The following is a 24,679-nucleotide window of genomic DNA, read 5'->3' as shown; positions in this document are numbered from 1 at the left end:
AAGATGGCGGCGCCCGCCGCGACCTTTCGCTGCTTGCGGCCGCTGTGTCGCTCGCTGCGGTCCCGCCCGGTGGCGGCTGCTGTCCGGCCTTATGGCGTGCGGGTCTCCGCTACCGGCGAGTTGGTGACGCATACGGGGCAGGTGACCGCGGGGTGGGGGCTGCGGGGGGAGGAGGCAGGGGCCGGCGCCGCCCGGGGAGGTCGGTTGCGGGAGGTCGGTTGCGGGAGGTCGGTTGCGGGAGGTCGGTTGCGGGAGGTCGGTTGCGGGAGGTCGGTTGCGGGAGGTCGGTTGCGGGAGGTCGGTTGCGGGAGGTCGGTTGCGGTAGGCCCCTCCGTCTGGCGCGCCCTGTGGGGAATTAACGCCCTGAAGCGGTACCCAGGCCAGGGGTACGCGCGGTGTCAAAGCGGAGGCGGTTAAGGAGGAGCGGGGCGATGAGCCGTTGCCGGGGGCCGCGGCCTGGGGCAGGCGGGGGGTGCCGTGGGGTCCGTGCCCGGGGGCTCCCCTCTCTCCGCCCCGCGGCGTGGGAGCGGGGCAGCGTGCGGAGGAGGGAGGTTTGCGCGGTGCCTGGCGGAGAGGTGGAAGAGGCATGGCTGGTGGAGCCAGCGTGGGAAGGTTCTTCGTGGGATTACCTAACTCGAACATCGATAAATGTGAAACTTGATTTTTCTAGGTTAGTTCACCTTCCAGATGGCAGTGTGGCATCAAGGAACACTGTCATAAGCAATGAGCATTATCTTTGTGGTTAGGGCTAAGGCTTCTGTTTACTGGCTTTAAACACACCACGCACACCCCTTTTCTGCTTTTCAGCCTAAAATGTATTCTCCTGTGCGAGAGAAGTAGAAACTTACTTTTTCTGTGCAGTATGTGCTTGTAAGATGATGGCAATGCTTGAAGCTGAGGACAAGATTTAAACTATTTAGTTGTGACAGTGTTGTAAGCTTTTTTTGTTCTTTTTTTTCTGGTTATTCCTTTTTAAATAAGATCAGGTTTATTTTATACTTTAGGTATATGAAGAAAAGGATTATAGAAGAGTTAGATTTGCTGGACGACAAAAGGAGGTAACTGATTCTACTTTTACTCATGGGAGAGGGAGTGGTTTGTGGAGTGTTTTTATACTTTATATTGATATCCTCAACTTGATTGTCATTAAACAATCAACAAACCAACTAAACCCAAAAATCAAAACCAACCAAACAAGAAACCACCTGTCAAAAACAAATTGTTTTGGATTTTTGGGTTTCAGTGGTTTTTTTCTCTACAGTGAAAAGTCTTCTTTTAAGACAGCTTACAGTAACTTCTGTGTACTTCCCTACTTTTGTCAAATTTGCAAAATTCAAGGCTTGCCTTGCACCTGTTCAGTGCTTACATTTAGGCTGTGGAAGTTGTAGGCATTTGAGCATCTTAAACTTTTACCACTTTTTGTTCTAAGCATGTGTTTTCTTAAAACTTTAAGCATGTTTTTAGTGCCATTTGTGTTCAGAAAAATCCCATCATTAAAAGCTCTGCTGACCTGGGCATCTATATATCTGCTAAAATGCGTGTTTTGGAGCTTAATTTGCTTCTGCATAGTTAAAATCTTGATCTTTACCCAAACCAAGTTTTTAAGTAGGCCATTTCCAGATCCTGGGAAGCATTTGCTGAAACAGTGATGTAACAAATAAAACTAAAATTTAGAGTAGCCTGAAATAATGAAGCCTCAAAGGCAAAGTCTAGTAACACCAACATCAGTTAAATGTGCTACTTTGTGAATTATCTTGTGGGACTGTTGCTGCTCCTTATCAATAGAATGGGTATGTGAAATTTTGAGTCCTTTAGCACTGAGCTGTCTCTAATGATTGAGCAGCACAGCTCCATGAAGGATCTGCTGGTGTTTGGGAGAGAAACAAAATTGTTTCAGATAAATTGTGTTGCTCAGTTCTTGAGCATCTGATTAGTGCCTTAGTGTTAATATTATAAATGTGTATGTTTAGTAGAGGCATTAAATATCAGGTGTGGTAGATTTTTAATGTAGTTGTGTGTAATTACTCCCTTCCTAAATTAACCTGAAGCAATTTATGCTGATTTTGGAGTTTTTCATATTGAGTTTACCTCACTGTATCATGGTTACACTTTAGCTTGTGCTGTGTGGCAAAAATGGGGATTCTACATGGGAAGTGGTTAAATGAAAATGTCACTTAAAATGCTAACGTAGTTTACTTCTGGGAGGATAGTGGCAAAGTAGGTCTCTTCCATATGCAATGCCTGCTTCTGTGCTACTTCTGTAACTCTGTAGGAAATACTCCTTAAGCCAAATTCTCCATAGGGCACTGGTCCCTCTGATGTGCCTCTGCCAGCAGCTGATTTTTAGACTGTGGTGAGGAACATCCAGGGTTTTCAGTTCAGCTCAATTTTTCCTTCTCCAGCAAAGGACAAGCACTAAGTTTGCTGAGCAAGTTTTAATGTTAGATTTCAGTTGTGAAATTGAAACAAAATTTACATGTTAAATATGAAAACAATCCTCATCTGTGCTCATTAATGGGATCTCTTTCCAGGGGCTTCGCTATTATCCTCCAGAGTGTTTCAGCTGCTAGTATCAGGGTTTCACGGCAGTGTCTGTAGTCTGAATGGTGTCTTTTTTTGTGAAGCTAAAGCCAGCCTGTGAAGTTGGTGACTACTTTCTTGGTTGCTTCTTCTCTTTGCCTTCAGTACGCTCCAGATGGTCAAGTCTGGCTTGTGATTGGCCCGGTGCAGCCTCGGCAGCTTTTTTGTCTGGGGGTGCAGCTTCTGGATGCAGGTGCCCTCAGTGAGGATGTCTGGGCCCACACCTGGGTGCTGCACGTGGCCTCTCTGGGTGGTGGCCAGGCCTGGGGACATGGCCCAGAGTGTGTGGCTATTTTCCCTTTAGTTCTACGAGCCCAATTGTTAATGAAATCCACGTGTTTCAGCTAAAATCATTGTTCCCTGTGCTGGATCTGCAGAACCAGAGAATTAGTACACTCTGTCAGGGGCATAAAGCAAGTAGCTCTGAGAAAACTGAGCATGGCAACTGTTAAACTCTATCTGCTGCAGTCTGACTAGGATCATCCTGCCCTCATACAGTTACTAAGGTACTACAGGACCTAATTCAACACCGCTGTTTCTGCTTTGGCTGTTTCTGTTGGGCTGGTGCAGCAGCTGAAGCTGCGAGAGCTGACCTCGGAGTTGGTCCTGCCTTTCCTCTGGATGATTGGACCTGGGTCAATTCCAAGTTTTTACCTCTTAGCCTCCCAGACCATGTACTGGTACAGGCGAGTAGGTGGAAAGAGGCAGCAATGGGATTGTCAAACTGGCACTATGACCAGGAAGAAAATTGCTCACTGAATTATGCATTGGGCAAGGAGCATTTGGATGTGCTGAGGGAAACAGCCCTGTCCTGCTAACTACTGCTGTGCTTCAATTAAAGGGACATGATGTAACTGAAACCACTACTTTTTTCCCCCCTCACAGTTTTTCTGTCTCTTTTTTTTTTTTTTTTTTTTTTTCTGGCATGCTTTCCCTGCAAATTCCTAGATTCACTTGCTTAATAGGCTGAACCACAGACAAATCATAGCTGTACAGTGGATGAGAGGTTCTGGTTTCTTCCCTCTCCCCACAAATACCTTTGTGGTTGAGAAATGTTGGGAGGAGTGGAGTTCTGTTTCTGGTCTTGAAGCAGAGGTGCATCATGGTGCTATCTCCCTCTTTCTTTAGCATGAAATAAAGGATGCACAATTTTGAGCATTATTAAAAGCAGCAGTAAAAATTCTTGCAGGCTGGCAAAGATTACATGAGACTTGTGGACATAGGACACAGGCAGTGAGGTTCTTGATATTGCCAATTTGCTTCAATACTGAAAGCTAATTTTTCATTAACTTTATTTAGCTATCATCATCTTTAGGTAAAGAAAAATCTAGTTGTTGGCAAAACTTGACTTTTCTACTGCTATACCAAGAATGCAAATTCTCGGGAGATTTAATTGGGGGCTTGGTGAAAGATCCTAAGTTGTTGTGTACTAGAAATATATAAAAATACCATTGTAGTCCTTCGGGATTCTTTCAATGGACTCTTGGCTATCTTTTTCCTAAGAATCTCATTTTCATTCAAATACCAGCATGTTTATGAACCGTATACACAAGGTACCTTTTTTGGCTGTGCATGTGATTTTATATTCTTGCGTATATAACAATGCCTTTGAAAAAAAGCTGGCCCCTCTCGGAGCGTATTTACCTGAGGCGTTGGGCTGGTTGTCTGCTCGGTGCTGGTGCAGACTGGGTTGGAAGAGGCTGGTGTGGATGAGGGAGGAAAGCGCTGTGGCCGGGTGCTGTGGGTCCTGCTGAGGCGCAAGTTGCTGCATCGCAGGCCTGTCCGGAGGTGGATACGTTTGCCAGGCCACGCAGACGTGCACTAGGAAAAAGCCCGACTTGGTCAGCGATGTGCATATTCAGGAAGTGTGTATAAGATGGGATTACAGAGTGGCCTAGTAACATTTAGAGGTTTTTCTGTTTTCTAATGCATAACGATTTGCCTTGCTGACTGTTATGTACCACGCTCATGTTTTCCTGAGGTTCCTGTGCAGTGATAGAATAAGGTGCATGGTAAGAGGCTCTGAATTACCAGCAGTTGTTTTATCTCACTCCTGACCTTACTTGTCCCACCATTATTTTTGAGTTTATCAGCAGTGGGCCTTTTGCAGTGTTATCCTGTAGTCACTAAAGCACGATACGGAGGCAATGTCAGTTAAATATCTTCTGTTCTTGGCTGCTTGGCTGCTGTGTTCCCGCTCACCTCTGCTGAATCTGCTTAAGGTCATGTTGTAAACCTGAGCACTGATGTGGCCTGTGTATCAGGGGAATGGGTTTACTTTTGCAGAGTTTAACATGCTTAGTTCACTGATCTGGCTTGTAGCACAGCCTAAGAGTTGGTGGAGGAGGTGGGAGTAAACACAAGCAGGAACTTCTCAAAATGGCTATAGTGGAACTGCGTGGGGAGGTGGTAAATAGCAATTGCTTTCTGTCTGAGTGGGGAAGGTATTTGAAAGCTTCCCTTTTTTCTTACAGGTGAACAAGAATTTTGCCATTGATTTGATAGCAGAGCAGCCTGTGAGTGAAGTTGAAAGCAGAGTGGTATCATGCGATGGTGGTGGTGGAGCTTTGGGACATCCTAAAGTATACATAAACTTGGTAATATCTTTTGATCTGCGTATGTGTTTTGCCTGTCAGTTGTTTGTCAGATCATTTAGTTTTTGGCATGTTAATTTAACAAAGTAAAAGGATTAACCAACTGGGGTGTTAATTTTACTTGGTGCCTATTGTAAAATTAAAATTTCTACTCAGAGCTAGAGGGTTTCCATTTGAAGATCCCAGGCATTTCTTGCTCTTGATTTTGATTTGTTTGATGGGACAATCTTCCCTTTTTTTTTTGGTTTTAAATAGATTAACTATGATGTAATATGAACAAGCGGTGCCTTGTGAGCAAAAAATAATATGCTAGCTGTGTTCTGAGAAATTTCTTCAAATTATTTAAATGCTACTATGTAGATTGAGGATACATTTGCAGTATTCTTAGGAATATGCAATTCATTTTGAATTCTGCATGGTCAAGAAAGGGGGGGGGGGGGGGGGGAGAAACACACCAAAAACCTCTTTTACTCCTTGGGAATCTTGGTGTTTCTGAAGATTGAGGGTTTCCATCATGGTCAGAGAATCAGTGCACAATAAATGTCTTATTATCTTCGTGCTTCCCTGACAGTAGTGATAGTTTCCAGTGCGTTGTGTTCCTATTCTAGAGAGTAGTACTGTCATATGACCTCAGTGGACTCAAGGATGACCTGTTGCTTAGGTACTGTTCTCAGGCAGACTGTGACTGCAGATGTCTTAAAATCTTTGCTTTCTCACTTAAACTTGGACGTTTGCTCAATACCCAAAAGAATGGTGGGCGAGAGCTGGTGTCCTTTAGTGTCAGTGTTGTTGTAACTCCTCGGTGTAATCACCAGAATTTCTGTTTTGAACAAAGTAAACACTTTATAATGATTGACTTTGAACAATGTTAAATTAAATGCTTGGAGGTTATAATTCATAAAACTTGGGAAGCTTGTATTCTTCAGTCTTCAGTTAACTTCTGTAGCACACTGCTGATTGGCTGCACTTACATTGATTTGTTTGATCTGCGCCATGCTCTTCTTGAGGAATGCTTTAGTTTTTGTGATTTTTTTTTTTTTTTTTTTTTTTATCTTTTTGTGTTAACAATCAAATTGCAAGACATCTGTGGTTTAGTTCTTGAAAGCTAATGTCTGCAAAGAGAGAATGGTGTTAGACCAGCTTGTTTCCCCTAGCCCTAGCACTTAAAATACAGGCTTTTGGGGGTGGAGGGTAGTCTGGATTTTTCACTTTTAATCCTGTATTAAGGAAAGGGAACCATGAATTTACTTCATTTCATGACTGCAAATAGTCAGGTTGCTAAATAACAGAAGATCCCATAGTGTTTATTTAACTGTCTTGTCTTTTGTCATGCTGAAGAGGACTACAACAATGGCTTGCAGTAGTCACACTTCTAAATTTAAAAAAAATTATATGTATCTTTTGGAGAGAAGAATAAAATTTTGCACAGTAGTTACTGCTACTTTTCACTGAAATGTTTTCTTTCAGAATATCTCCTGGAATCATACTGAAATTTCTTCCTTCCTGCAACTAACTGTCAGACTACGTTAGTAGCCAAAATTCCTGTCTAGATATAAATTGGAAATGCCAAATCATATTATGTATTAAAATAATTATGAAATTATCTTTTTAAAATATTGGAATGGGTATGGCTGAACTGACTTAGATGACCGGTTCGGTAAGAAGATCCTTTATTGCTGAAGAGGTACCGCTTGGCTTGATTCTAAAATTATATTGTTGAGATTAGGCCTGCTAGCTCAAAGGCTGGCAGAAGGGAAGCTGCCTAGGTTACAGAAATCAAGCATGAACCTCATACCACTGTTCTTACTTCCAGTGTTTCAAATAAGATTAAACTCTGTACCTCAGCTATAGTGGTCTGTTTTAAGATGGCACATATAAAGAAGAGAAAATTTGTGATTTCTGAAAGTTTTGTAAAGTGAAACTAGCAGCTGTTGTATTTTTATATTTTTGCAGGACAAAGATACAAAGACCGGAACGTGTGGCTACTGTGGACTTCAGTTTAAACAGAAACATCACTGAAAGGTTATTCCTGTGTGCTTGCAGATTACTCTTCAGATGTTAATGTTTAACTATAAATAAAGAATATATTTGGAAACCCAAGATTAGTGTTTGTGTTTATCTTAACTATGGAAAGTCCAGTCTGTACCTCGGCAGACTTCTCGCAGGCTTGGAAGTAGCATTTAGCTGCGGCGTAGGTTTGGTTTGTACTGGGTAGATTTATATTCTTTTCAACACCGAATTAGATGTAAATGTTTGCTGGGGTATTAATTATCCTGGATGTTTGGCATTGTTTGACACTTAATTTATTCATGGCCTAGTATCTATAGCTAGATTCACAAATGGAAGCACAAAAATACTATGATACTCAGCATTGGAACACTTACTCCTGGAAGCAAGACTGTTAGCCCTGAATTAAGTAACTACACTTGTTACTTGCTTAAAAGAAACAGCCAGTGCCTGAGAGAGGTAATCAGTGTGAGCTGGAGAACTACTTAAGTTGGCACACATGAAAGGTGAGGACATAAGCATTTGTCTTCCAGTTGAGAGGATGGGAGTTATAAATATCTGATTCTGCTTGGGATTCACGCCCTTGAAATCTCTTTAGGAACCGGGTCTTGTCAGATTCAAAGTACAGATTACTTCATTACAGGTAGCAGCTTCTGCTACTTTAATACTAGTAATCTGACAATGAGAGCATTCACCTATGTGTGACACCACCTCGGCTGTGTGAGCCTGGTTGTGAGATGTCATCTACCTTCTTGCTTAATTTCACTTATGTAGCATTCCTTCATATAAGCATGACTCTCAAACAGAGTGTGTGTCTGGAGGAGGAGGAGGAAGGTCTGAGCTTTTTGTCTTCGTTCCGGAGAGCAATTTAATCTGTTGTTGGTGACTTTTTTTTTTTTTTTTTTATTAAATTTAAATGCTGGTGATGGAACATGGTCCCATGTAGTAATTGCTGTTTGGCCAAAGTTTAATGGGGTGCGATTCTAAACCTGCTGTTTATATAACTTTGGTTAAATTGATGTGGTATCAAATTGAACCAAATTATGTGGGCTTTGAACTGCTGAACGTGCTTGTGTCAATTTATAGATGAAGTTGAACCAACACAGTCAGGCTTAAAGCAAGGTCTGAACTGTTCTGTCTGTAGAAGTTGTGTGTTTAGAGGCTATACTGCAGTTACTCACATGCATGTACACCCCTCCTTTTTTTTCATTCATTCTACCTGTAAGAGCTTAACCTCCCTTTCTGTCTCTTCCCCTTCTTTCTCCTTCCCTTTCTTTTTCTCCTTTCCATTACTGCTGGTTTCAGTGATCATTTGACCTTCAAGTCATTCTTTGTAATGACTTAGATTTAGGAAGTAATATTAGAGTTATGCATTGTAAATTCAGTGTAGGTTACTGAGCACTGACTTTTTTATAAATCTGGGTCTAACTGAGGCTAGATGGCTGTTAGGGTTGTAGTTTTGTAATGCTAGGGAGGGCAGTGGCCAAGTTCAAGACTTAATGTATGTTGTGTTTTAAGTAGCACCTGAACCTGTACGAAGATGTCAAAAGATCCTTTCATAAAACCCAGCAACTTGCATTCAACCTATCTAACCTTACGCAAATGATCTGTCAACTGAGCATAAATGTGACATTATAAATGGTCTTCTGGTAAGTCCATCTCATGCTCTAAATATAAAACAATTACCTGAACTTGCAATGTCTGTCTTTAAGCATAAATCTGTTTGCTTTTTAGTCTGGCTCTCTACCAGTTTGTAGAGCATCTTGGCTGGCACAATTCTCTCGTGCAATCTTCCATGCAAAGAGACCTGAAACACGTAATCATACGTGGTTCTCTTCATTGGACTTTTGATTATCTTATGAATAATATATCTGCTTGGATCACTTATGCGCATAATGAATTTACAATGTTTAAATTGGCATGGCATCTGCTGAGGACCCAGACAAATCCCATCTCACTGGTCTCAACTATGGAATGCTGTTCTTGGATGTTCTCTCTAAAGCACTTGTGATATGTGAAGCTGTTGACACTAGTGAAACAAAGAAGGTCTCTTACGTTGCTTGAGTGATCTTCATAGGAAAACTTCAGACTTGGCTCCTTATTGTTTCCTGTGTGCTAAGTTTATATATTTAGTTGTGAATGGCTGTTTATATGAAGCCTTGTACTTTAAGCCATACCATTCACATACCTGTGGAAAGGCCAACGTTGATCTGCAAGAAAAAGAAGTGAGGGAAAGCAGAAACTTTTACTATGGTGGTCACAAGCAGGTACATGTGAAAGTGGATCTATATGGATACACTAAAACACATCAGCATTAAAGCAAGGGCTACTAAAGCAAGGACAGACTAAAACATATAAATACCAAATCAGCATTACAGTTCTTGGGCAACAAATCCAGACTAGAAAGCAATACAGAATAAAACTGTCAGACTTAAATTCTATCAATCACTGTTTTGTTCTTTGTGGATAATTCATCTCAGGATGGAACTATAGTCGCTTACTCTAATTACTAGAGTCATGACAGAGTATAAGCCATACTCTCATGTGTAAGTCATACTCTGTTGCTGTGGAAGTTTGAAGTATTCCTCATTCATGTGTAGCTTGCCTTAACAACTGTATCTTGCCTTTACCTACTAAAATCAGATAGGCTCTTTTCCCTTTACTGCCACATATATTAAGCTTTTCTTGGTGAAAATCACTATATATTTGAACTTCTAAAACAAATAAGGACCACCCATTCTTTTCCCCGTATTACTTGGTAGCTCTCTGTCCTCTAATTAAAAAGTAACTAAAATGAGTTTACAAGGCAAGTCCTGTTTGTTCACAAGAGCACTACTATGACTATGGCATAATACACAAGTGCACCTTGTTTAAAATTTCTTCAGTCATAAGGCATCTGATTGTGCTCTGGAACTTGTTCTTGTAACAGGCTTCTCCAAGTCAGCAAATAGTATTCTTATACTTCTTACTCTCTGACCTGCCAGTAATACTTGCAGTTTTTATTTAATGCTATTGCAAGTATCAGATAAAATGCAGCATACTGTAATAGCAATAGAAATGTTTGATTCTGTAGTATCCACATTGTTGGCATTCTTTGGTGTTTCCCTGTTACTGGACTACATTGTTTTGAGGGGCAACTCAGTCTTTCTTTGGTGGTCTCAGAGTATATAATCTAAATTTAAAGCCTGTGATCCTTGAGGAGCATGTGTGACAACTCGGTCTTGCCAATGGAGATTAGTCAGGGAAAAATGCTCCTGCATTGACCTTGTCACAAAGTTGATGGTGCAAATTATCATGCATCTCCCCCTCCAAAGGTTCATCAGGTCTTGTGTAGCTAGTGAAGAATAGCAGTTTGTTTTCATAATCAGAGGCGATATATTAGAGCTAAAAAAGAGTAGAATTAAAAACATGACGTGTATCGTTGCTGTAAATGTCACTCTGATGTGGACGATCACCCTTTCACGTGCTTTTATTTTTGTTGAGCATTGCCCAGGGCTGGTAGCCTGTGCAACAAGCTATCTGTTGAAGACATCCCATGCTCAGGTGGTGGCTGCTTTCACTGCAGGCTTTCCAGATCCCAAATAATCTTCTACTGACCGATTGCAGCAGGGGGTTGCAAGTGGAACATGATAATTATCTGTTTTTCCATACACAAAGCAGCTCATGGAGCTCAGATGGCTTTGAGATGTGGTGAATTTAACTGACAGTCACTGGAACTTATTTTTCTGCACCTGAAAGTTATGCAGTCATTATTGATTATTCCAGGTTTGCATTGCCATCCAGTCACTTGATACTCATTTCACCATCCAAAATCCTCAGCATTCAGGTGTCAAAAATTAAGCTGACAAAGCAAAAATTCTTCCACGTGGAAGAACAGATTTTGGTAGTGCAATAGAGGAACCAGCAATGTAATCTATGCAATATGGAAATGATGTGATGGAGCACTGGGAACATTGCCTTAGAGCTTCCTTCTTTTTTTATTTATTTTTTTTTAATAAAATAACAAATATTATAATATTGTGATAACAAATGCCGTGAGAATATACATAACTGCACTTATCCATACATCTGCTGATACAACATCCTGCTTTAGGATGTCTTCCCCATCATCCTGCTGTGCACAAGTTTTTACTGACATACTGGCAACCATATGCCAGGACAAATGCTATCAACAGCACTTTCTAGTGGAGATGTCATTGAAGTGAGTGCTAGAATGCAAGTAAAAAGTTCTTATCCCTAAGCAGTGTAAGCAGTGTGAATCCAGTCGTGAAATGAAAATATACTTACACACTATGGAATTTGTAAAACTAGCTGCAGTTTTGTAGGTATTTTCTCACCTTTTTTTAATGATTGGCTTTGGATGTATGTTCTCTAAATTTTTTAACTTTCTTCCTGTTTGCATTCTTGTCTTCTTTCATGTTTGTTTTTTTTTTTTTTTTTTTTTTTTTTTTTTTTTTGCCTCCCTCCTCCCCAATCTCTTTATTAAAGACTAGGTCTTCGACAAAGCAATGGTTAACTTATAATAAATCTGTCTCTTTGGAACAGCCTCTTATGCTTCTCTCCTGCTTCAGTAAGAGTGCCTAACTCAAAATCCTGTTCTTTCTAAAACTGTGTCACTTGTTCTAAGGCAAAAATTAAAGTGATGTAAGTAGGCAAGCATTTGGCTAGGCTTTCTCTTAATGTTGTGTGGATCATGAAATCTAGGCTGCTTTCACTATGGTCAGTAATAATTAAAATGAGATCTCTTTATTTTGGACTGATTACTAACATAGGAGAAAGATCTAAGAGACTTTATAGTACAGCATCCTGGTAAAATATTGCATAAACTCTACTTTTTTTTTTGCATGTTTCGCATGGGTAGTGATGCTGTACAGGAAAATAATTTCTTTGGCAGCATATGAGTAAATATGGAAAGCGTATCAGATAAGGTGCTAAGGATAGACATCTTGGGTAATATAAAGTTGCTTTCAATTTAAAATTTTAAGATAATGGAATGCCATTATCCTTGTTGTATAATGAAGGCACATTGGAAGTACAGCAGTGTGATTGAAGAGTGGTATCAGCCTGACCTAATGGTTACCTGGAGAGCCTGGGCCTAAGAGAAGTTAGACACTGGAAATGAAAGATCGTCAGAAGGAAAAAGGTTTTCTTCCATAAGCATGTTCCATGTGTCAAGGATTCCACTGTTGTCCCCAACAGTCCAGGTCCCTTGATGAGGGAAGAGGGCACTGGGGGAAATTTGAAATGAAGCATCATAAAGGCTGAAGTTGGCAGAGAGGTTGGAGCAGTTGCCCTCTTGATCGACTCCAGAGCTGTAAATCCTGCAGAGCTGCAGGCTCCTGCAGAGCACTCACAGGAGCAGCACACCTGGAGTGATGACTGGACCTGCTCCAAGTTCAGTTTGTGCCAACTCTGAAAAACAAGCTGAGCGACATGCAGTGGAGGGATACAGGGGTTAATTTTAGAATGTAATGTCTACTAGTCACTCATAACCATGAGCATTGGGATCAAGGCTATTGCCTGTCTACCTGTGGGAGAAGATTCTTAGCTAATATTGTTGATTTACTAATTTATAAACTTTCTTGAGTTTATTTGATTCTTGTTCCTTTTTCACAGGTATGTTTTGGAGGTTTATAATACTTGGACTTGGTGCCTATGAATTGGATGTGGTAAAATCTGGTATTTTCAGATCTGGTAACTGAGTTTCCTAGATTTCTGGATGGGAGTTCAAGTTGGCTTTGTTTATACTTGAGAAGGATGGGTTGCTTGGGTTTTTGGGAAGGAACAATGAGGTATGTGAGCTGTCTAGTCTTATTTCTAGCAGCCCTCAGCAGAAGAATTACTGACATTATCTGTACACATGTGTGATGCAATGCAGTCCACAGTTGTGGTCTCCAGCTATGAACACTGGATGTCAAGCCAGAACACATACTTGGGTTTATGTTGCTTGGCTTGTGCTCCTCAATGACCTTCCTGTAACCAAATCAAAGAAGTGTGGGGTCAGGAGAAAGAATGGGATTAAGGTACAGCTGGATCTTGCAATGATTTGGGTTCAGGGCTTTGGAGTCTGGGGAGGTTTCAAAGTCCTGGGGCTGACAAGTAGCCTGCAGGCCTGGTTCCTGAATCACAGCAACAGCTCCTGGTAGCATAGCCAGAAATTACCGTGATTTGTTTGTGTGTAATAAAGCTGTGCCAGTAAAACACTGTTCAACTTATTTGTAGAAGGCCTGGAAAAGGGACTAGAAAGTGAAATGACAGATCTTCCTTGTCAATTTATTTGAGATAGTAAAGAGGATGTTATTCTGAAGAATTACCAGAGGAGCTTTTTAGACTGGCTGGGAAACACACCCCCCCACACACATCTCCCTGACCTCCCCCTCCAACACTTCCCCAGCAACTGAAATGTGGTGTAGCTAACTGTAAAGTGTTGGATGTGAGCTTAGCTTCACATATAAAATTATGAATCTGAGCTATTATCAACTATCTGAGCTGAAGCAGACAAGAGTGAGATTCTGGGTTATCATATTTCCATTAAAAAAAAAAATCAGCTCAAAGCTCATTAGCAGTTACAACATTAAATCTATATCAGGGATTATTATGAAAACAATCGCCTGAAACAGAAAACACTTATGCTGCTGCCTAAACTTATTTTTTTACCCACACCTTGTATTTTCTGTACAGTTTTGGTCCTATTTAAGAAAAAAAAAAAAAGAAAAAGGAAGGTATATTAGAATGGGAAAAAGCTTAGTGAAAGGCAAACAAGATAAAGGTTTCTGAAGAAGGAAGGACAGGTTGAGTAGTCGGGGACTCTCTTAGTCTGTCTAGGGTTATGATAGAGGTCTACAAAATCCTGAATGGTAGGGAAAAGGTGGATTGACTGTTTTAAAGTCCAATTCACAGATATTTGTAAAATTCAAAAATAATGATGAGCTGGTTCTTTAGGGATTATTTAGTCAACTTAAAAAATTAAAAAAAAAAAAAAAAAAGTTGGGTGTGCTATATGGAAATTTTACTTGTTGGCTTAGAGCCAGGCCTAAAGGAGGTGACATGGATTAGCTGTCCTCTGAACACAGGGATAAATTTCTATTAGAGCTATAAAATTAAGTAGTATGTATTTTGTAAAAAGCTGAAGAAAACAGAAGAGAACAAGGGCAATATCATGCATAACTAAGGCTGATAAAAAGCACAGAATTACTTTAGCATTGGAAAGAATCTTGACAGATGTACTGGTCTAATGTGAGAGGGATATGGTGAAATTGTTAAGTAATGTAAAAAGATAGGAAAATGAAAAGATGTATGTGTTATATTATGTAACTGTATAATAGGAAGTCAATGAAATAATTTCCAGTAATAGGCACTCAAGGGGTTGCTCTTTGGTAGCTGCTAAATTTAGACATATTTAAATTGGCGTGTCCAGATAATTAGTTTCAACAGGGCTGTCCAATGAGCTTCCTGGATCATTAATGCTGATTTTTGATAAGCTTTGAAATACTAGAGAAAGAGCACAAAAATGGCTAATGTGCCAACAGTCAAAGAGGGTAAAAGGCATGACCTGGATAATTATATGTCTGTCAGCTTGACATCACTTCTGGGCAAAATAATAAGGGACCTAATTAATAATGAATTAAAGAAGTGTTGTATAATTAGTGCCAATCAACATGAGTTATAGGAAAACCAGACCATGTCAAGCTAGCATGATGTATTTTTGATGAAATTAGAAGTAGTGCTTGATAAAGCTGAAAGTGTTAATGTATTATCCTCTGATTTCTGTAGAGATTAGATTCAGTAGTCCATATTTTGATTCAGAAATTAAAGTCTCACGCAATCAACCAGCAACACTTCATGTTTTACATGTATTAAAGGGTAGCTAATTCTGAGGTGTGAAAATGTCAGTGCAAAATGAGACTCATCTCTGAAAGGGTGCATTCCTCTTGGACTCTTGATGGCATCCTTTCTCAGCCCTATGGCACCTAGCTTCTTATAAGTGTCCTAAAAAAACCATGTAATCGCTACTGGTGGTTTGCAGAGGATTGAAAGGTTGAAGCATTGTTAAGTAAGGAAGAGGATTTGGCAATGATGCTGTTTGCTGTCACTTACCCAACCAAAGCTGGCACCAAGCTGAACGTGTTTCAGTGCAATAAACTATACAGGAAAAATAAAATGCTGTCCATATTTATTTTAAAAACTCTGTGAAGTGATAACTGTAACAGCCTGAGTTGCAGTTTATACTGTGTGAGTAGCAGCCTTAATAACTTTACATAACAGGAAACACTGACTATTACATTTGGCTGGAGGAGTTCATTCATCAGATCACTATGAATTTCCAGTTCAATTCCATGTCTTAAATAACTTTTATGAACTTTCGGAGAATAAATAGAGGTGTACTGAGTAGGCATATCTTTCTGAATCTCATGTGAGTGCATTTGTTACTTCAGTACTGTGTTCAGTTTGAGGTCTGTAGCTCATTAATTGATGTGGCTAAATTAGAGAAAGTTCAGAGAAAGCCATGGCACTAATTACAAGAGTAGAAAATGTCTTGTGTGGTGAAAGACCTAACAAGCTTCATCTTTGCACTTCTTCATAAATGAGGTTAAAGAATGACTTGATCAGAGTTTACCAGTACAAATGCAAGGAACAAAACCTTGATAATGGGATCTTTAGTCTGGCTGAAAAGGGTAAGGTCTAGTGGCTGGAAGCTATAGACAAACAGATTCAGACCAAGGGAAAGGGGGCTTCACAGTGTGAGTGATTTACCAAGGACTGCAGTAGGATTCTGCAGCATTCCTTACTCTATTTTTAAGGTTGATATTTTCTAAAATGTGGATCAGTTGAAACAAGGCTAGAATCTGGAAACCATTATGGACTGTGTTACAAAAGTAATTAGATCGTTGCAGTGGTCCATTCTCAATCTGTAGAAATTAAATATGTATCAGGCCAGAGACACTGGTTCCATTGAACAGTGGTGCTGTTAAAAATGTCTTCCAGACCTTGTTGATTTGAACTTTGTTTTCCCAAGAAAATACGCTAGTAGTCTGAGTGATGGGGACTTGAATGCTGCTGTTGCAAGAGAATCTTTGGCTTTGTAGCAATGTGGAAAAAGATCAAACCTGACATCCTGAAGTTTATCATGATGAGGAATTGTCATCATCTGCTCAGTGCCTAATAAAGCCAGAAAAACTAAAATAATAAAAGAACTCAGTACTTTAGGACAAGGACAATTAGTGGACTTCAATTCTGTTCTTACTTCAGTTAAGAGAACATAGTGAAATCTGCACTACTTTTGGGGCTGAAAATTAAAAAGGTTTGTTTCCATTTAATCTTAAATCCCAGCTTCCAAAGGTTACCATGATTTTATTTTTGTCAATATGTTTTTTTGTGGTGCTCTTGATACTATACCAGGTTCTGGAATGAAGAGGCTTAACTTTTCTAAGCTTTGTTTACCCTCTCAAATGCTGCTCTGGATTATAGTGGCTTCTCAGGTTTTCCATAGCTTTGATGAAGTAGCTAGTGTTCAGCATGTTCTGTGTTGGATAATATCATCTTCCTCAAGACCAGTCATGGAATAAAGTGTTTACTGTTTGATCATGAGATGTCTGATGTTTCTGCCAATTAGCATAAATTAGACTGTCATCATATTGAGACAATTTGGGGGAGCCTAAGACAATATTAAGGGAATCTGTACATGTCAGTGAAACATCTATCGTTATTAATGCTAAGAGTAATTGGAAGGATTTTTAAATTATTTTAAAAAACAAAACAAACACATGACAAAAAACCCCAAACAATAATCCTTGATAGTGGTCTACATTAAAGAGATAAAAGTACCAGAAGTATTCAAAGGAGATAAAATATTTAACATATAATGTCCTGTGATTGGAAAACATCTGATACTTAAATTGAACAATGGTGAAATATGTTCTGTTCCAACAGTAAATGGAAATGATGTTAGGCATATACTCCCAGTAAAAACCTTTAGACTTGAAGGACTAGGTAACTTTGAAAACAATTGGCTGAAGAGCTTTCACCGTGACTGATATTGACAGATCTACCTTCTTGGAACACAGGTAAGCCTTCAGAAAACTGCAAGAAAGCTAGTATGGTAATATTTAAAGGTGCTGTCAACGGCAGCATTTTGCTGCTCATTCTTATTGTTTCCTACTCCATTAAAAGAAAGAGTGACTAGTGCCTGCTATTTTACCTCCATGAAGGCTTTTATATATTGTATCCTATAACCTTTGTTTTCTTTTGCTAAGATGCACAGAATGAGTTTGGGGTGTTTTTGTTACTCAACACTCAGCAATTTCTTAACACCTTAAAATATGATTAGCTACAGTGAATATAACTTAGCATTAAGCACATTACTGCAGCATGCAGAAAGAAAATAGTGGGGAAAGAATCCCCTTTGTATACAAGTGAACACGTTCACCTTCTTGGACAGCATAGTGCTTGAAGTTTATGCAGACTTGGTTGTCTGCTGTGCCCTCTAGATCCTCACTCACTGCAGTTCCTATGCTATAGATTTTTTTTTCTGTATGCTAGTTCTGTTCCTGACTATGTGACCTTGCACTTGATTGTATGAAATTTCATTGAGCTTAGATGAGCTCAGCTGAGTGGTTCAAATCACTTTGTAAGCAGTTCTATCTCTGTCCTTTTTTTAGTCCTCTGCAAATATTTGCATAACCAGACATGGTTTCGTATTTCTTTCTAATTCCTGGATAACATTTTTTCTTGGTGTCAGGCCTCACCTAATGAGAAACATCCTTGTTTTACAAGGATTTCCTCATTTGGAACAACTTTTTTGAAATCTGCCACCTAGCTACTTCTAATTTCATCTAATGATAGAAATGTAACAATAGTGTAAAACATTTTCTTAATGTACTCAAAACATTTACTGGCCTTATATCTTTCACAATATACTTCTTGTGTGTGTGTGTGGTTGTCCTCTGTTCTTTAAGTTTTGATTAATTTATGTAGAACATTTTCTGTATTCCCTATTTTCTATTTTTTTTATCTTTTATTTCAGTTTTGTTATGATCATATGCATCAATAGTTTATGTAGTTATTTGTGACTATGATCTGCTATTTCCTCTTAAAGCAGGCTCTTATGCAAAGTTCTTAGATGACCGAAAAGTGCTGAAAATTTCATAATAACAGTAATTTTTTTTCTGTGATCGTTTTCTATGAAAATATTGGGATGTGTGTGTTTGTGGTGGAGGGATGAATACCCAAACCAGGATTTATTTATTTATTTTATTTATTCATCATGAGTGAAACCCCTCATTTTCCAGCTTGTGATTGAGCTTTTCAGTTCTGAAGTCCTATCTGAATACTTGAAAAATATGCTGCAAAGCAGAAGTATTTTGGGAAAAACAAAGTCCCATTCCATTATGATTTTTTTTTTCAACCATTCCCTCATAATTTAAGAGGGGTTTTTCCAACAGTTCTAGTAACACTTCTTTTTATTATTTAATGAACAAAAAAATGTGTGGTTTCTTGAGGTTGCTACAGTTGTTCACTTTATTTAGTGAAGTTAATCACTTCCACATTTGAAGTTGTTGTGAACTCCGTAACTGACTGTATTGCTGTGGGAACAGAAAAAAATACTTGGAAATTAGATGTGTGAATCAAGACACCTGGTCTATTGTGCTGTACCCATTCAAATCAAAGAGGAAGAAGCATGTCAAACTTGCTGTCTTGAAACTGCCTGTGCCTCATCCAAGGTCAGAATTATGAATAACCTGACTTTTGATGACTATGTGGTCACAATCTAAGAAATGTTTTCTTCTTCTTTCAAAAAGGAAATAAACTTTCATACTCAGCGCTCAAATTTTTGTGTCACTAAAACAGATGATCTTACCAGCCAATGATGGTTTCTTGGCAAGGTAGCTTATCGATATTTTGGGGAATTTCCATTTCATTCTCGTATTTATTACTTTTGTATAGTATCCTCTTTTTTTCATTTTTTACATGACCTGACAAAAATTGGTATGTTTGGAAGCTGAAAAGAAGCTGATATTATAAATCTAGTACGATCTGAATGCTACTTTTTTTTTCCTACGCTTCTGTATTTCACAGACTCCATCTGCTTGCCTACCACCCTTTGGGCCATTCCCTACGACGACAGGTACGCAGGCAATACGTAACGGTTTACCTGTTACCTCTCCAGTTTATTTTGTGTAACTGGGGGCTCTGCTGGTGCCTGGTTGCCCGTGAGGGGTGCCCCTGCTCCGGGTGAGTGAGGGGCGCGTTGGCTCGGGCCTCACCGACGAGGGGGCCCGGCTGAAGCCAGCCCGGCGGTGCGACCCCTGAGGGCTCTGCTAGGCCTAAGGAGCCGAGGCCACCTCTTACCAGGGGCTCACAGTGCCAGCCTGAGCTGGGACTAGACAAAACTAAAACTGCTACACCTGCACGTACACCAAAGGGGGAGAGGTTGACTACAAGTCAATCACTTTATGCAATAAAAATCCATAGCTCCCACCCCGGGTCCACTGAGCTCTCCTGTAGGGCAGCAGGCTGCGTGGCGGTGATCTCCCCCCTCAGCAGGGATGCCTCTCAAGGCTACTCCTCGAGGCTCAGACACCCCAGACCCAGAATCTGATATCTATAATGAGGTAAGCAATATTTTACATTAGGCCTAAAAGTATACTGTATGCTAGTGACATTTATCTATATTCAGCTATAGCTTAACTAATAGAAGTATAGTAAGTAGTAGAGTGTTTCACCACTGTCTAAATCACTTTCAATTATTGCTAAATCACCATTTGATTTTCATTCAATCATCGATTAATTGCCATTTGATCATCATTTGATCATTAATGAAACACTTTTGAGCTAACCCCATAATGATGATTTCTCTTAATAATTCACCTGTGACAGAGCTCTGTAAGCAAATTAATGCTAAATGAAGTGGGAACCAATGTCCGTAGTCAAGTGAAACCGGTGTGGGAATACATGTTGCGTAGAAATATTTCAGTCTGAAGCTTTCATGGGGTTTGGAGTTGGTAGACTTGTTAAGGTTCTGTACATCAACCTCTGAAGAAATAACCTATATGAATCATATTTGTGGAGATAGGAAAAAAAAATAACATAAGTTTTAGGAAGTACCTTTTATTTCACTTTGCTCTCTCTCTCTCTCTCTCTCTCTCATCCATAAATTATTCTACTCTCCAGACTATGGTTTGGTGGAGGGTATTTTTCTGGTCCAGGGATCATCTAATGTAAAACAAACAATGTAAGGAAGCGTGCACTGGGATCCTAAACCATTTTGCATCTAGCTGAGTGTCATAGTCTCTTAAGCTAGTGTCGGCTTTCCTCCTGCATGGTTTCTTTGAGTGCATGGATCTCTGCTGATTTGGTTGGATGATGGCAAAATGTTAGCAGAAGGATGGATATGGCTGCTTTCTTACAGTAAGAGTACTTTGTTGAATAGGGTGTGCATAGTAACGCAAGGGCTGACATTGCAAACTGTCAAGTACTAAACACAGGCATCAGAGCTTTGATTCCTTGGCAAATATTCTAACAATTTGGCTATTATTCCAGTTAGTGTAATGACGACTGAGGTAGAAATACAAGAGGTGTTTTTTGGACTCTGAATCCAAACACACACACACCTTCCCCTCCTCACTTCTCTTTTGTCTGTCTTCAGCTCTAATGATTTAGCTCACTGGCTGTTGTCAAGCCATCTTTTGTTATATAGAAAATATTAGCATTATGATTTCTGGTCTTGGAGCTGGGCATTGGATTTTCATGTGCTGTAATTATGTAATTACCATGTTCCTCTGTATCCTGGCCTAGTTTTCCAAATAAAGTCTTATGTCAAAAAAAGTAGAGAAAAATCTTTTTCTTCCTTTCCTTTATGACTATTTGATATCATTTAAAAGGTGGAGCTGGAGTGTATGCAACAAAACCAAACTGGTCAGTATGAGAGTCTAAGATTAGGTTATTTTCTTTGTATCCCTACTTACTACTTTCTGTACCATCTTCACCAAGTCATATTTATTGCATGAGGATTTCACTATATGGATATTTGTAAGATATTTTTACAAGCATAAAGATAGCATTCCATGTTGGTAAATCCCAATTTAGTTACAAAACAAACATGATGAAGTAGGTTCTTCATTATGAAGGATGGATGAAAAAAGCTTTATGTCATTCAAGTGAAAATATGTATGTGTGTATTAGGCAGTTGGAAAAAGTTGGGGGGGGGGGGGGAGGGAACACCAACAAACGCACAATGATTTAATATTTTTTTTGGTTGCTTGCCAGTGAAGCCAAGGAAAGTCACATTGTCAGCTCATTACCCTGAACTCCATGGTAGTATCTGAAGTGCTTCATGTATCATTCATTACAGCAGGTAGAGGAACAGTGAAATGTGGTTCACTTGAGCAGTAAACTCCTTTAGGACTGTTTGGTTAAGTGACTTAATGGCTTATTCTTAATGTTCTGTTCTTTTATCTTGAGACCTCATAACTCAAAATGACCAAAAATAATTCAAATTCTTCTTGGCAGCAGGTCACCTGTGAAATATTTTCTGTCCAACTTTATTAGTTTTGAATACAAAATGCCAAGAAAAATGTGTGTGCGTGTCTGGGTATATGAAAGACTTACATATATATACATCTTCTGTGTACAACTATGGCTCCTATATATCTTCTATATGCTTCTGTGGCTTTTTATAATGGCAACAAGTTAAAAGTATTTTAAACCATATAAACTCTACCTCATTATAATCTCCTCCATTTTAAAAGCACTTAAGTCTTGACATCAGCCCCTGATATGCGACATAAAAGCAAAACCAAAGGAGAATTAGAGGCAGTGGGACTTAGTGGGATAGGGCAAGAAGTAGTGAAGAAAAGATGAGAGCTAGTGAGTATTTGGGGAAAAGAGGGGAATTCAGAGGCAGCAAACTTTAGTCTAAATTTTTGTCTGATTTTTTTTTTTTTCCTTAGTACAGAAAACATATATGCATGGTATATGGAGGAAATTTTAGGAAACGTTCAATACTAGGTACAAATAGAAGAACTTAGAAACTCTATTTAAAAATAAAATGCCTCAGAACTGCCTAGAAGGATAATTGTATTCATTCTTCATACATCTTTTAAATTACATTATCAGAAAAGATAAACGAACAGTCAAAATTAACATTTTATGTAAATAGAATTTGCTCAGAAAAAATCCTTTCTTAGGTAAATTGCAGTTATGTCCAGATATAGAAAAAGCAGCAAGTTCAAGGGTAGTGGTGTCCTGGGCTATGACTGAGTTAATAGTTCCTCTCTGTAAGATTCTGGTATAACTATATGTAGACCAAAACAGATTAAATACAAGTTTGACAAAAGTGAATCCTGGAAAAACATACATAAGGTGATGAATAGCAAATAGGTGTTAAGTAACTATTTTTTAGCTTTTGATTTTTATTAAGCCAAGCAAAATGAAACCTATTTATTAGCATTGTATAGTCTACCTAATAAGAGCAGTGAATGGGAGAGGTACCAGACAGCTGCTAGAATCAGAGCAGGAGGTACTGCTGCATTTCTCAAATCTGACTCAGAGCCTGACTGTAAGACTGCTATTCTCCTCTTGTGCTCCTCTCCCTCAAAACAGAAACCATTCTCACATAATACTAAAGAAAGTGTCCTATTTACCTTTTTAAAAACTCACCAAAACAAAAACACAGTGAATTTGCTTTGAAGCTGGTCGTCTTAGAGCCTATATATTTCTAAGAGTCTATTATCTGTTTTAAATATATTAAGTAATTTATTTTAATAACGAAAGCTTAAACAGAAAGTCTAGCTGTGAATTAGCCAAAAAAAAATATTTTGCCACCATTAACAAATAGCTTGCTCTTTAAAAATTCTTGGTGTTTGGCAAAAAAGCAATTACATTGTCAGAGAGAAAGAGGGATCTTTTTCTTTCCTGCAGAAGCACGTCTTCAGATTTTGGCAAATTTGTAAATCCAGGAAATAATGCTTTTGCAGCAGGCTGGGAGCTTGTTAATGGCTGGCTTCTAATTTTTGGAGTGTTCCAGCCATACCTACCTTAAGCTTTGAGCTCTCTGAGCCTACTCTGTCATACCCAAACACCTCTGCAATTATGATTACCAACAGGACACAAGCTTAACAAAGAGGCCATGACGTGAAAATGTTAAGAACAGAATCCAGATGAAAATATTTTAAAGACAAAGTTAGGCTCACAACAAAAATATGAACAGGGTGGGAGAAGCTATGAATTACTTTGTCTTGTAGTACTGGACAGACTGATTTCTTACAGCAACCCATGACTGTCCAATACAAAGCTTCCCAGGCCTCCTGAAGCAGTCAATATTGGTCCATGGTCAAAACAGAATTTTAGCTGAACTGTGCTGTGAATCTCATTAAAACATACCTTTGGCCTAGAGGGACATGCAGTGGTCTTGGGGAGAAATTTTGGTTTTGCTGCTTCTGCTCACAGGTGACATCATAGCATGAATTAGTCTTTCAGGCTTCATGTTTTTCCCAGCTGGGACAACATCCTAAAATTCTTCACATGTGGTCAGAGAGAGCACTGAGGGTTGGATCAGTGAGAAATGTCAGATCTGTCACTTTGTTGTTAGTACACTAAGGGGAAAGAAAAAGATGGTGGTTTTGTGGGGATCTGTTACCATCTCATGGCTGCCTTCCTTTGTTTGCTTTAGGCATATTGTATGGAATAATGCATGCAGCCTTATTAACAGTGATATGTAGCCTAGAAGATAAGGGGAGAGAAAAAGGGTAATTAGCCTGCTAAGAGAAAAAGTTAATATGATGACTTGTTGGCAAATCTATATAGATTGTTTTGTGTGTGGTAGCTTTTTAAAAATTACCTCGTTCTATGTGATTGAAGCATACTGCTTAGTATTTCCAGGGATTGCTGTAAAGAAGGTTCAAATGTAATTCTTTTGGTAGTCTTATTCATTTATTTATTAAAAGTAAATGCAGGGAGACTCTATCTGTCAGTTCCTAAGATGAATTTCCTTAGAGCATGCTGGCTTGACCACACATATTTCCTTTCAAATAATTTATAACATGTTCTTTCTTTTATTTTAGCTTGCATCTCTGTCTCCTTATTAAGGAGGGTCTCATTAAACGTGTGGTCACAATTTATATTTGCTTGATTCTTCACAAAAAAAGGAAATTTGTGGTTTCTTTAGACTTAACTGTGTTCTTAGCTAGCTGCTGCTTTTTTCCTATCAGTCAATGAGCCAAAACACCCTTTTACTTTCTGATTTATTTTCAGTACAGCTCTAGGACTGCTTGTTGTTGCCTTTAACGTTCAGTGTTAACCAAATCTTGCTTTGTGCCTTATTTTTCTGATACTCCCCTGCCATGCTTATGCTGTTGTTTTATGTTTACTTTTCATTATGTGCCCCCAATACCACTTCTTGTGTAAATCCTTTCATGGGCCAGACTGTTCACTGATGATTTCTGTAAATGCTGTATTTCTACCAAAGGCTCTTAACAGAGATTTTCATGCAATGTAGCCAT

The 24,679-nt window shown here is 39.1% G+C and overlaps 1 protein-coding gene across 2 annotated transcripts; it reads left to right on the top strand.

Moving 5' to 3' along the window:
* Window positions 1–3: 3 nt before the first annotated feature.
* Window positions 4–7,274, top strand: NDUFS6 (NADH:ubiquinone oxidoreductase subunit S6). 2 transcript variants are annotated; one of them, XM_042798231.1, is made up of 4 exons: window positions 4–141; window positions 1,005–1,058; window positions 5,055–5,177; window positions 7,128–7,274. In XM_042798231.1, exons 1-4 carry the CDS (start codon window positions 4–6, stop codon window positions 7,191–7,193), a joined length of 381 nt encoding a protein of 126 aa, XP_042654165.1. In that variant the 3' UTR covers window positions 7,194–7,274. The 2 variants fall into 2 exon arrangements, with proteins under 2 accessions (XP_042654165.1, XP_042654166.1); XM_042798232.1 differs by lacking the exon at window positions 1,005–1,058.
* Window positions 7,275–24,679: the final 17,405 nt, after the last annotated feature.

This window comes from Tyto alba, unplaced genomic scaffold (genome assembly GCF_018691265.1).
Source record: "Tyto alba isolate M040663 unplaced genomic scaffold, T.alba_DEE_v4.0 Super-Scaffold_27, whole genome shotgun sequence".
NCBI lineage: Eukaryota > Metazoa > Chordata > Aves > Strigiformes > Tytonidae > Tyto > Tyto alba.
The sequence above is the reverse complement of the archived record's forward strand: the minus strand, read 5'-3'. Positions and strand labels throughout refer to the sequence as shown.

Excerpts from the sequence above, each read along its gene's own strand:
- NDUFS6 (XM_042798231.1), top strand. The coding sequence starts at position 4 with ATGGCGGCGCCCGCCGCGACCTTTCGCTGCTTGCGGCCGCTGTGTCGC. Across the intron at positions 142-1,004 it reads TGGTGACGCATACGGGGCAG|GTATATGAAGAAAAGGATTA; the intron begins GTGACCGCGGGG and ends TTTATACTTTAG. Across the intron at positions 1,059-5,054 it reads TTGCTGGACGACAAAAGGAG|GTGAACAAGAATTTTGCCAT; the intron begins GTAACTGATTCT and ends TTTTTCTTACAG.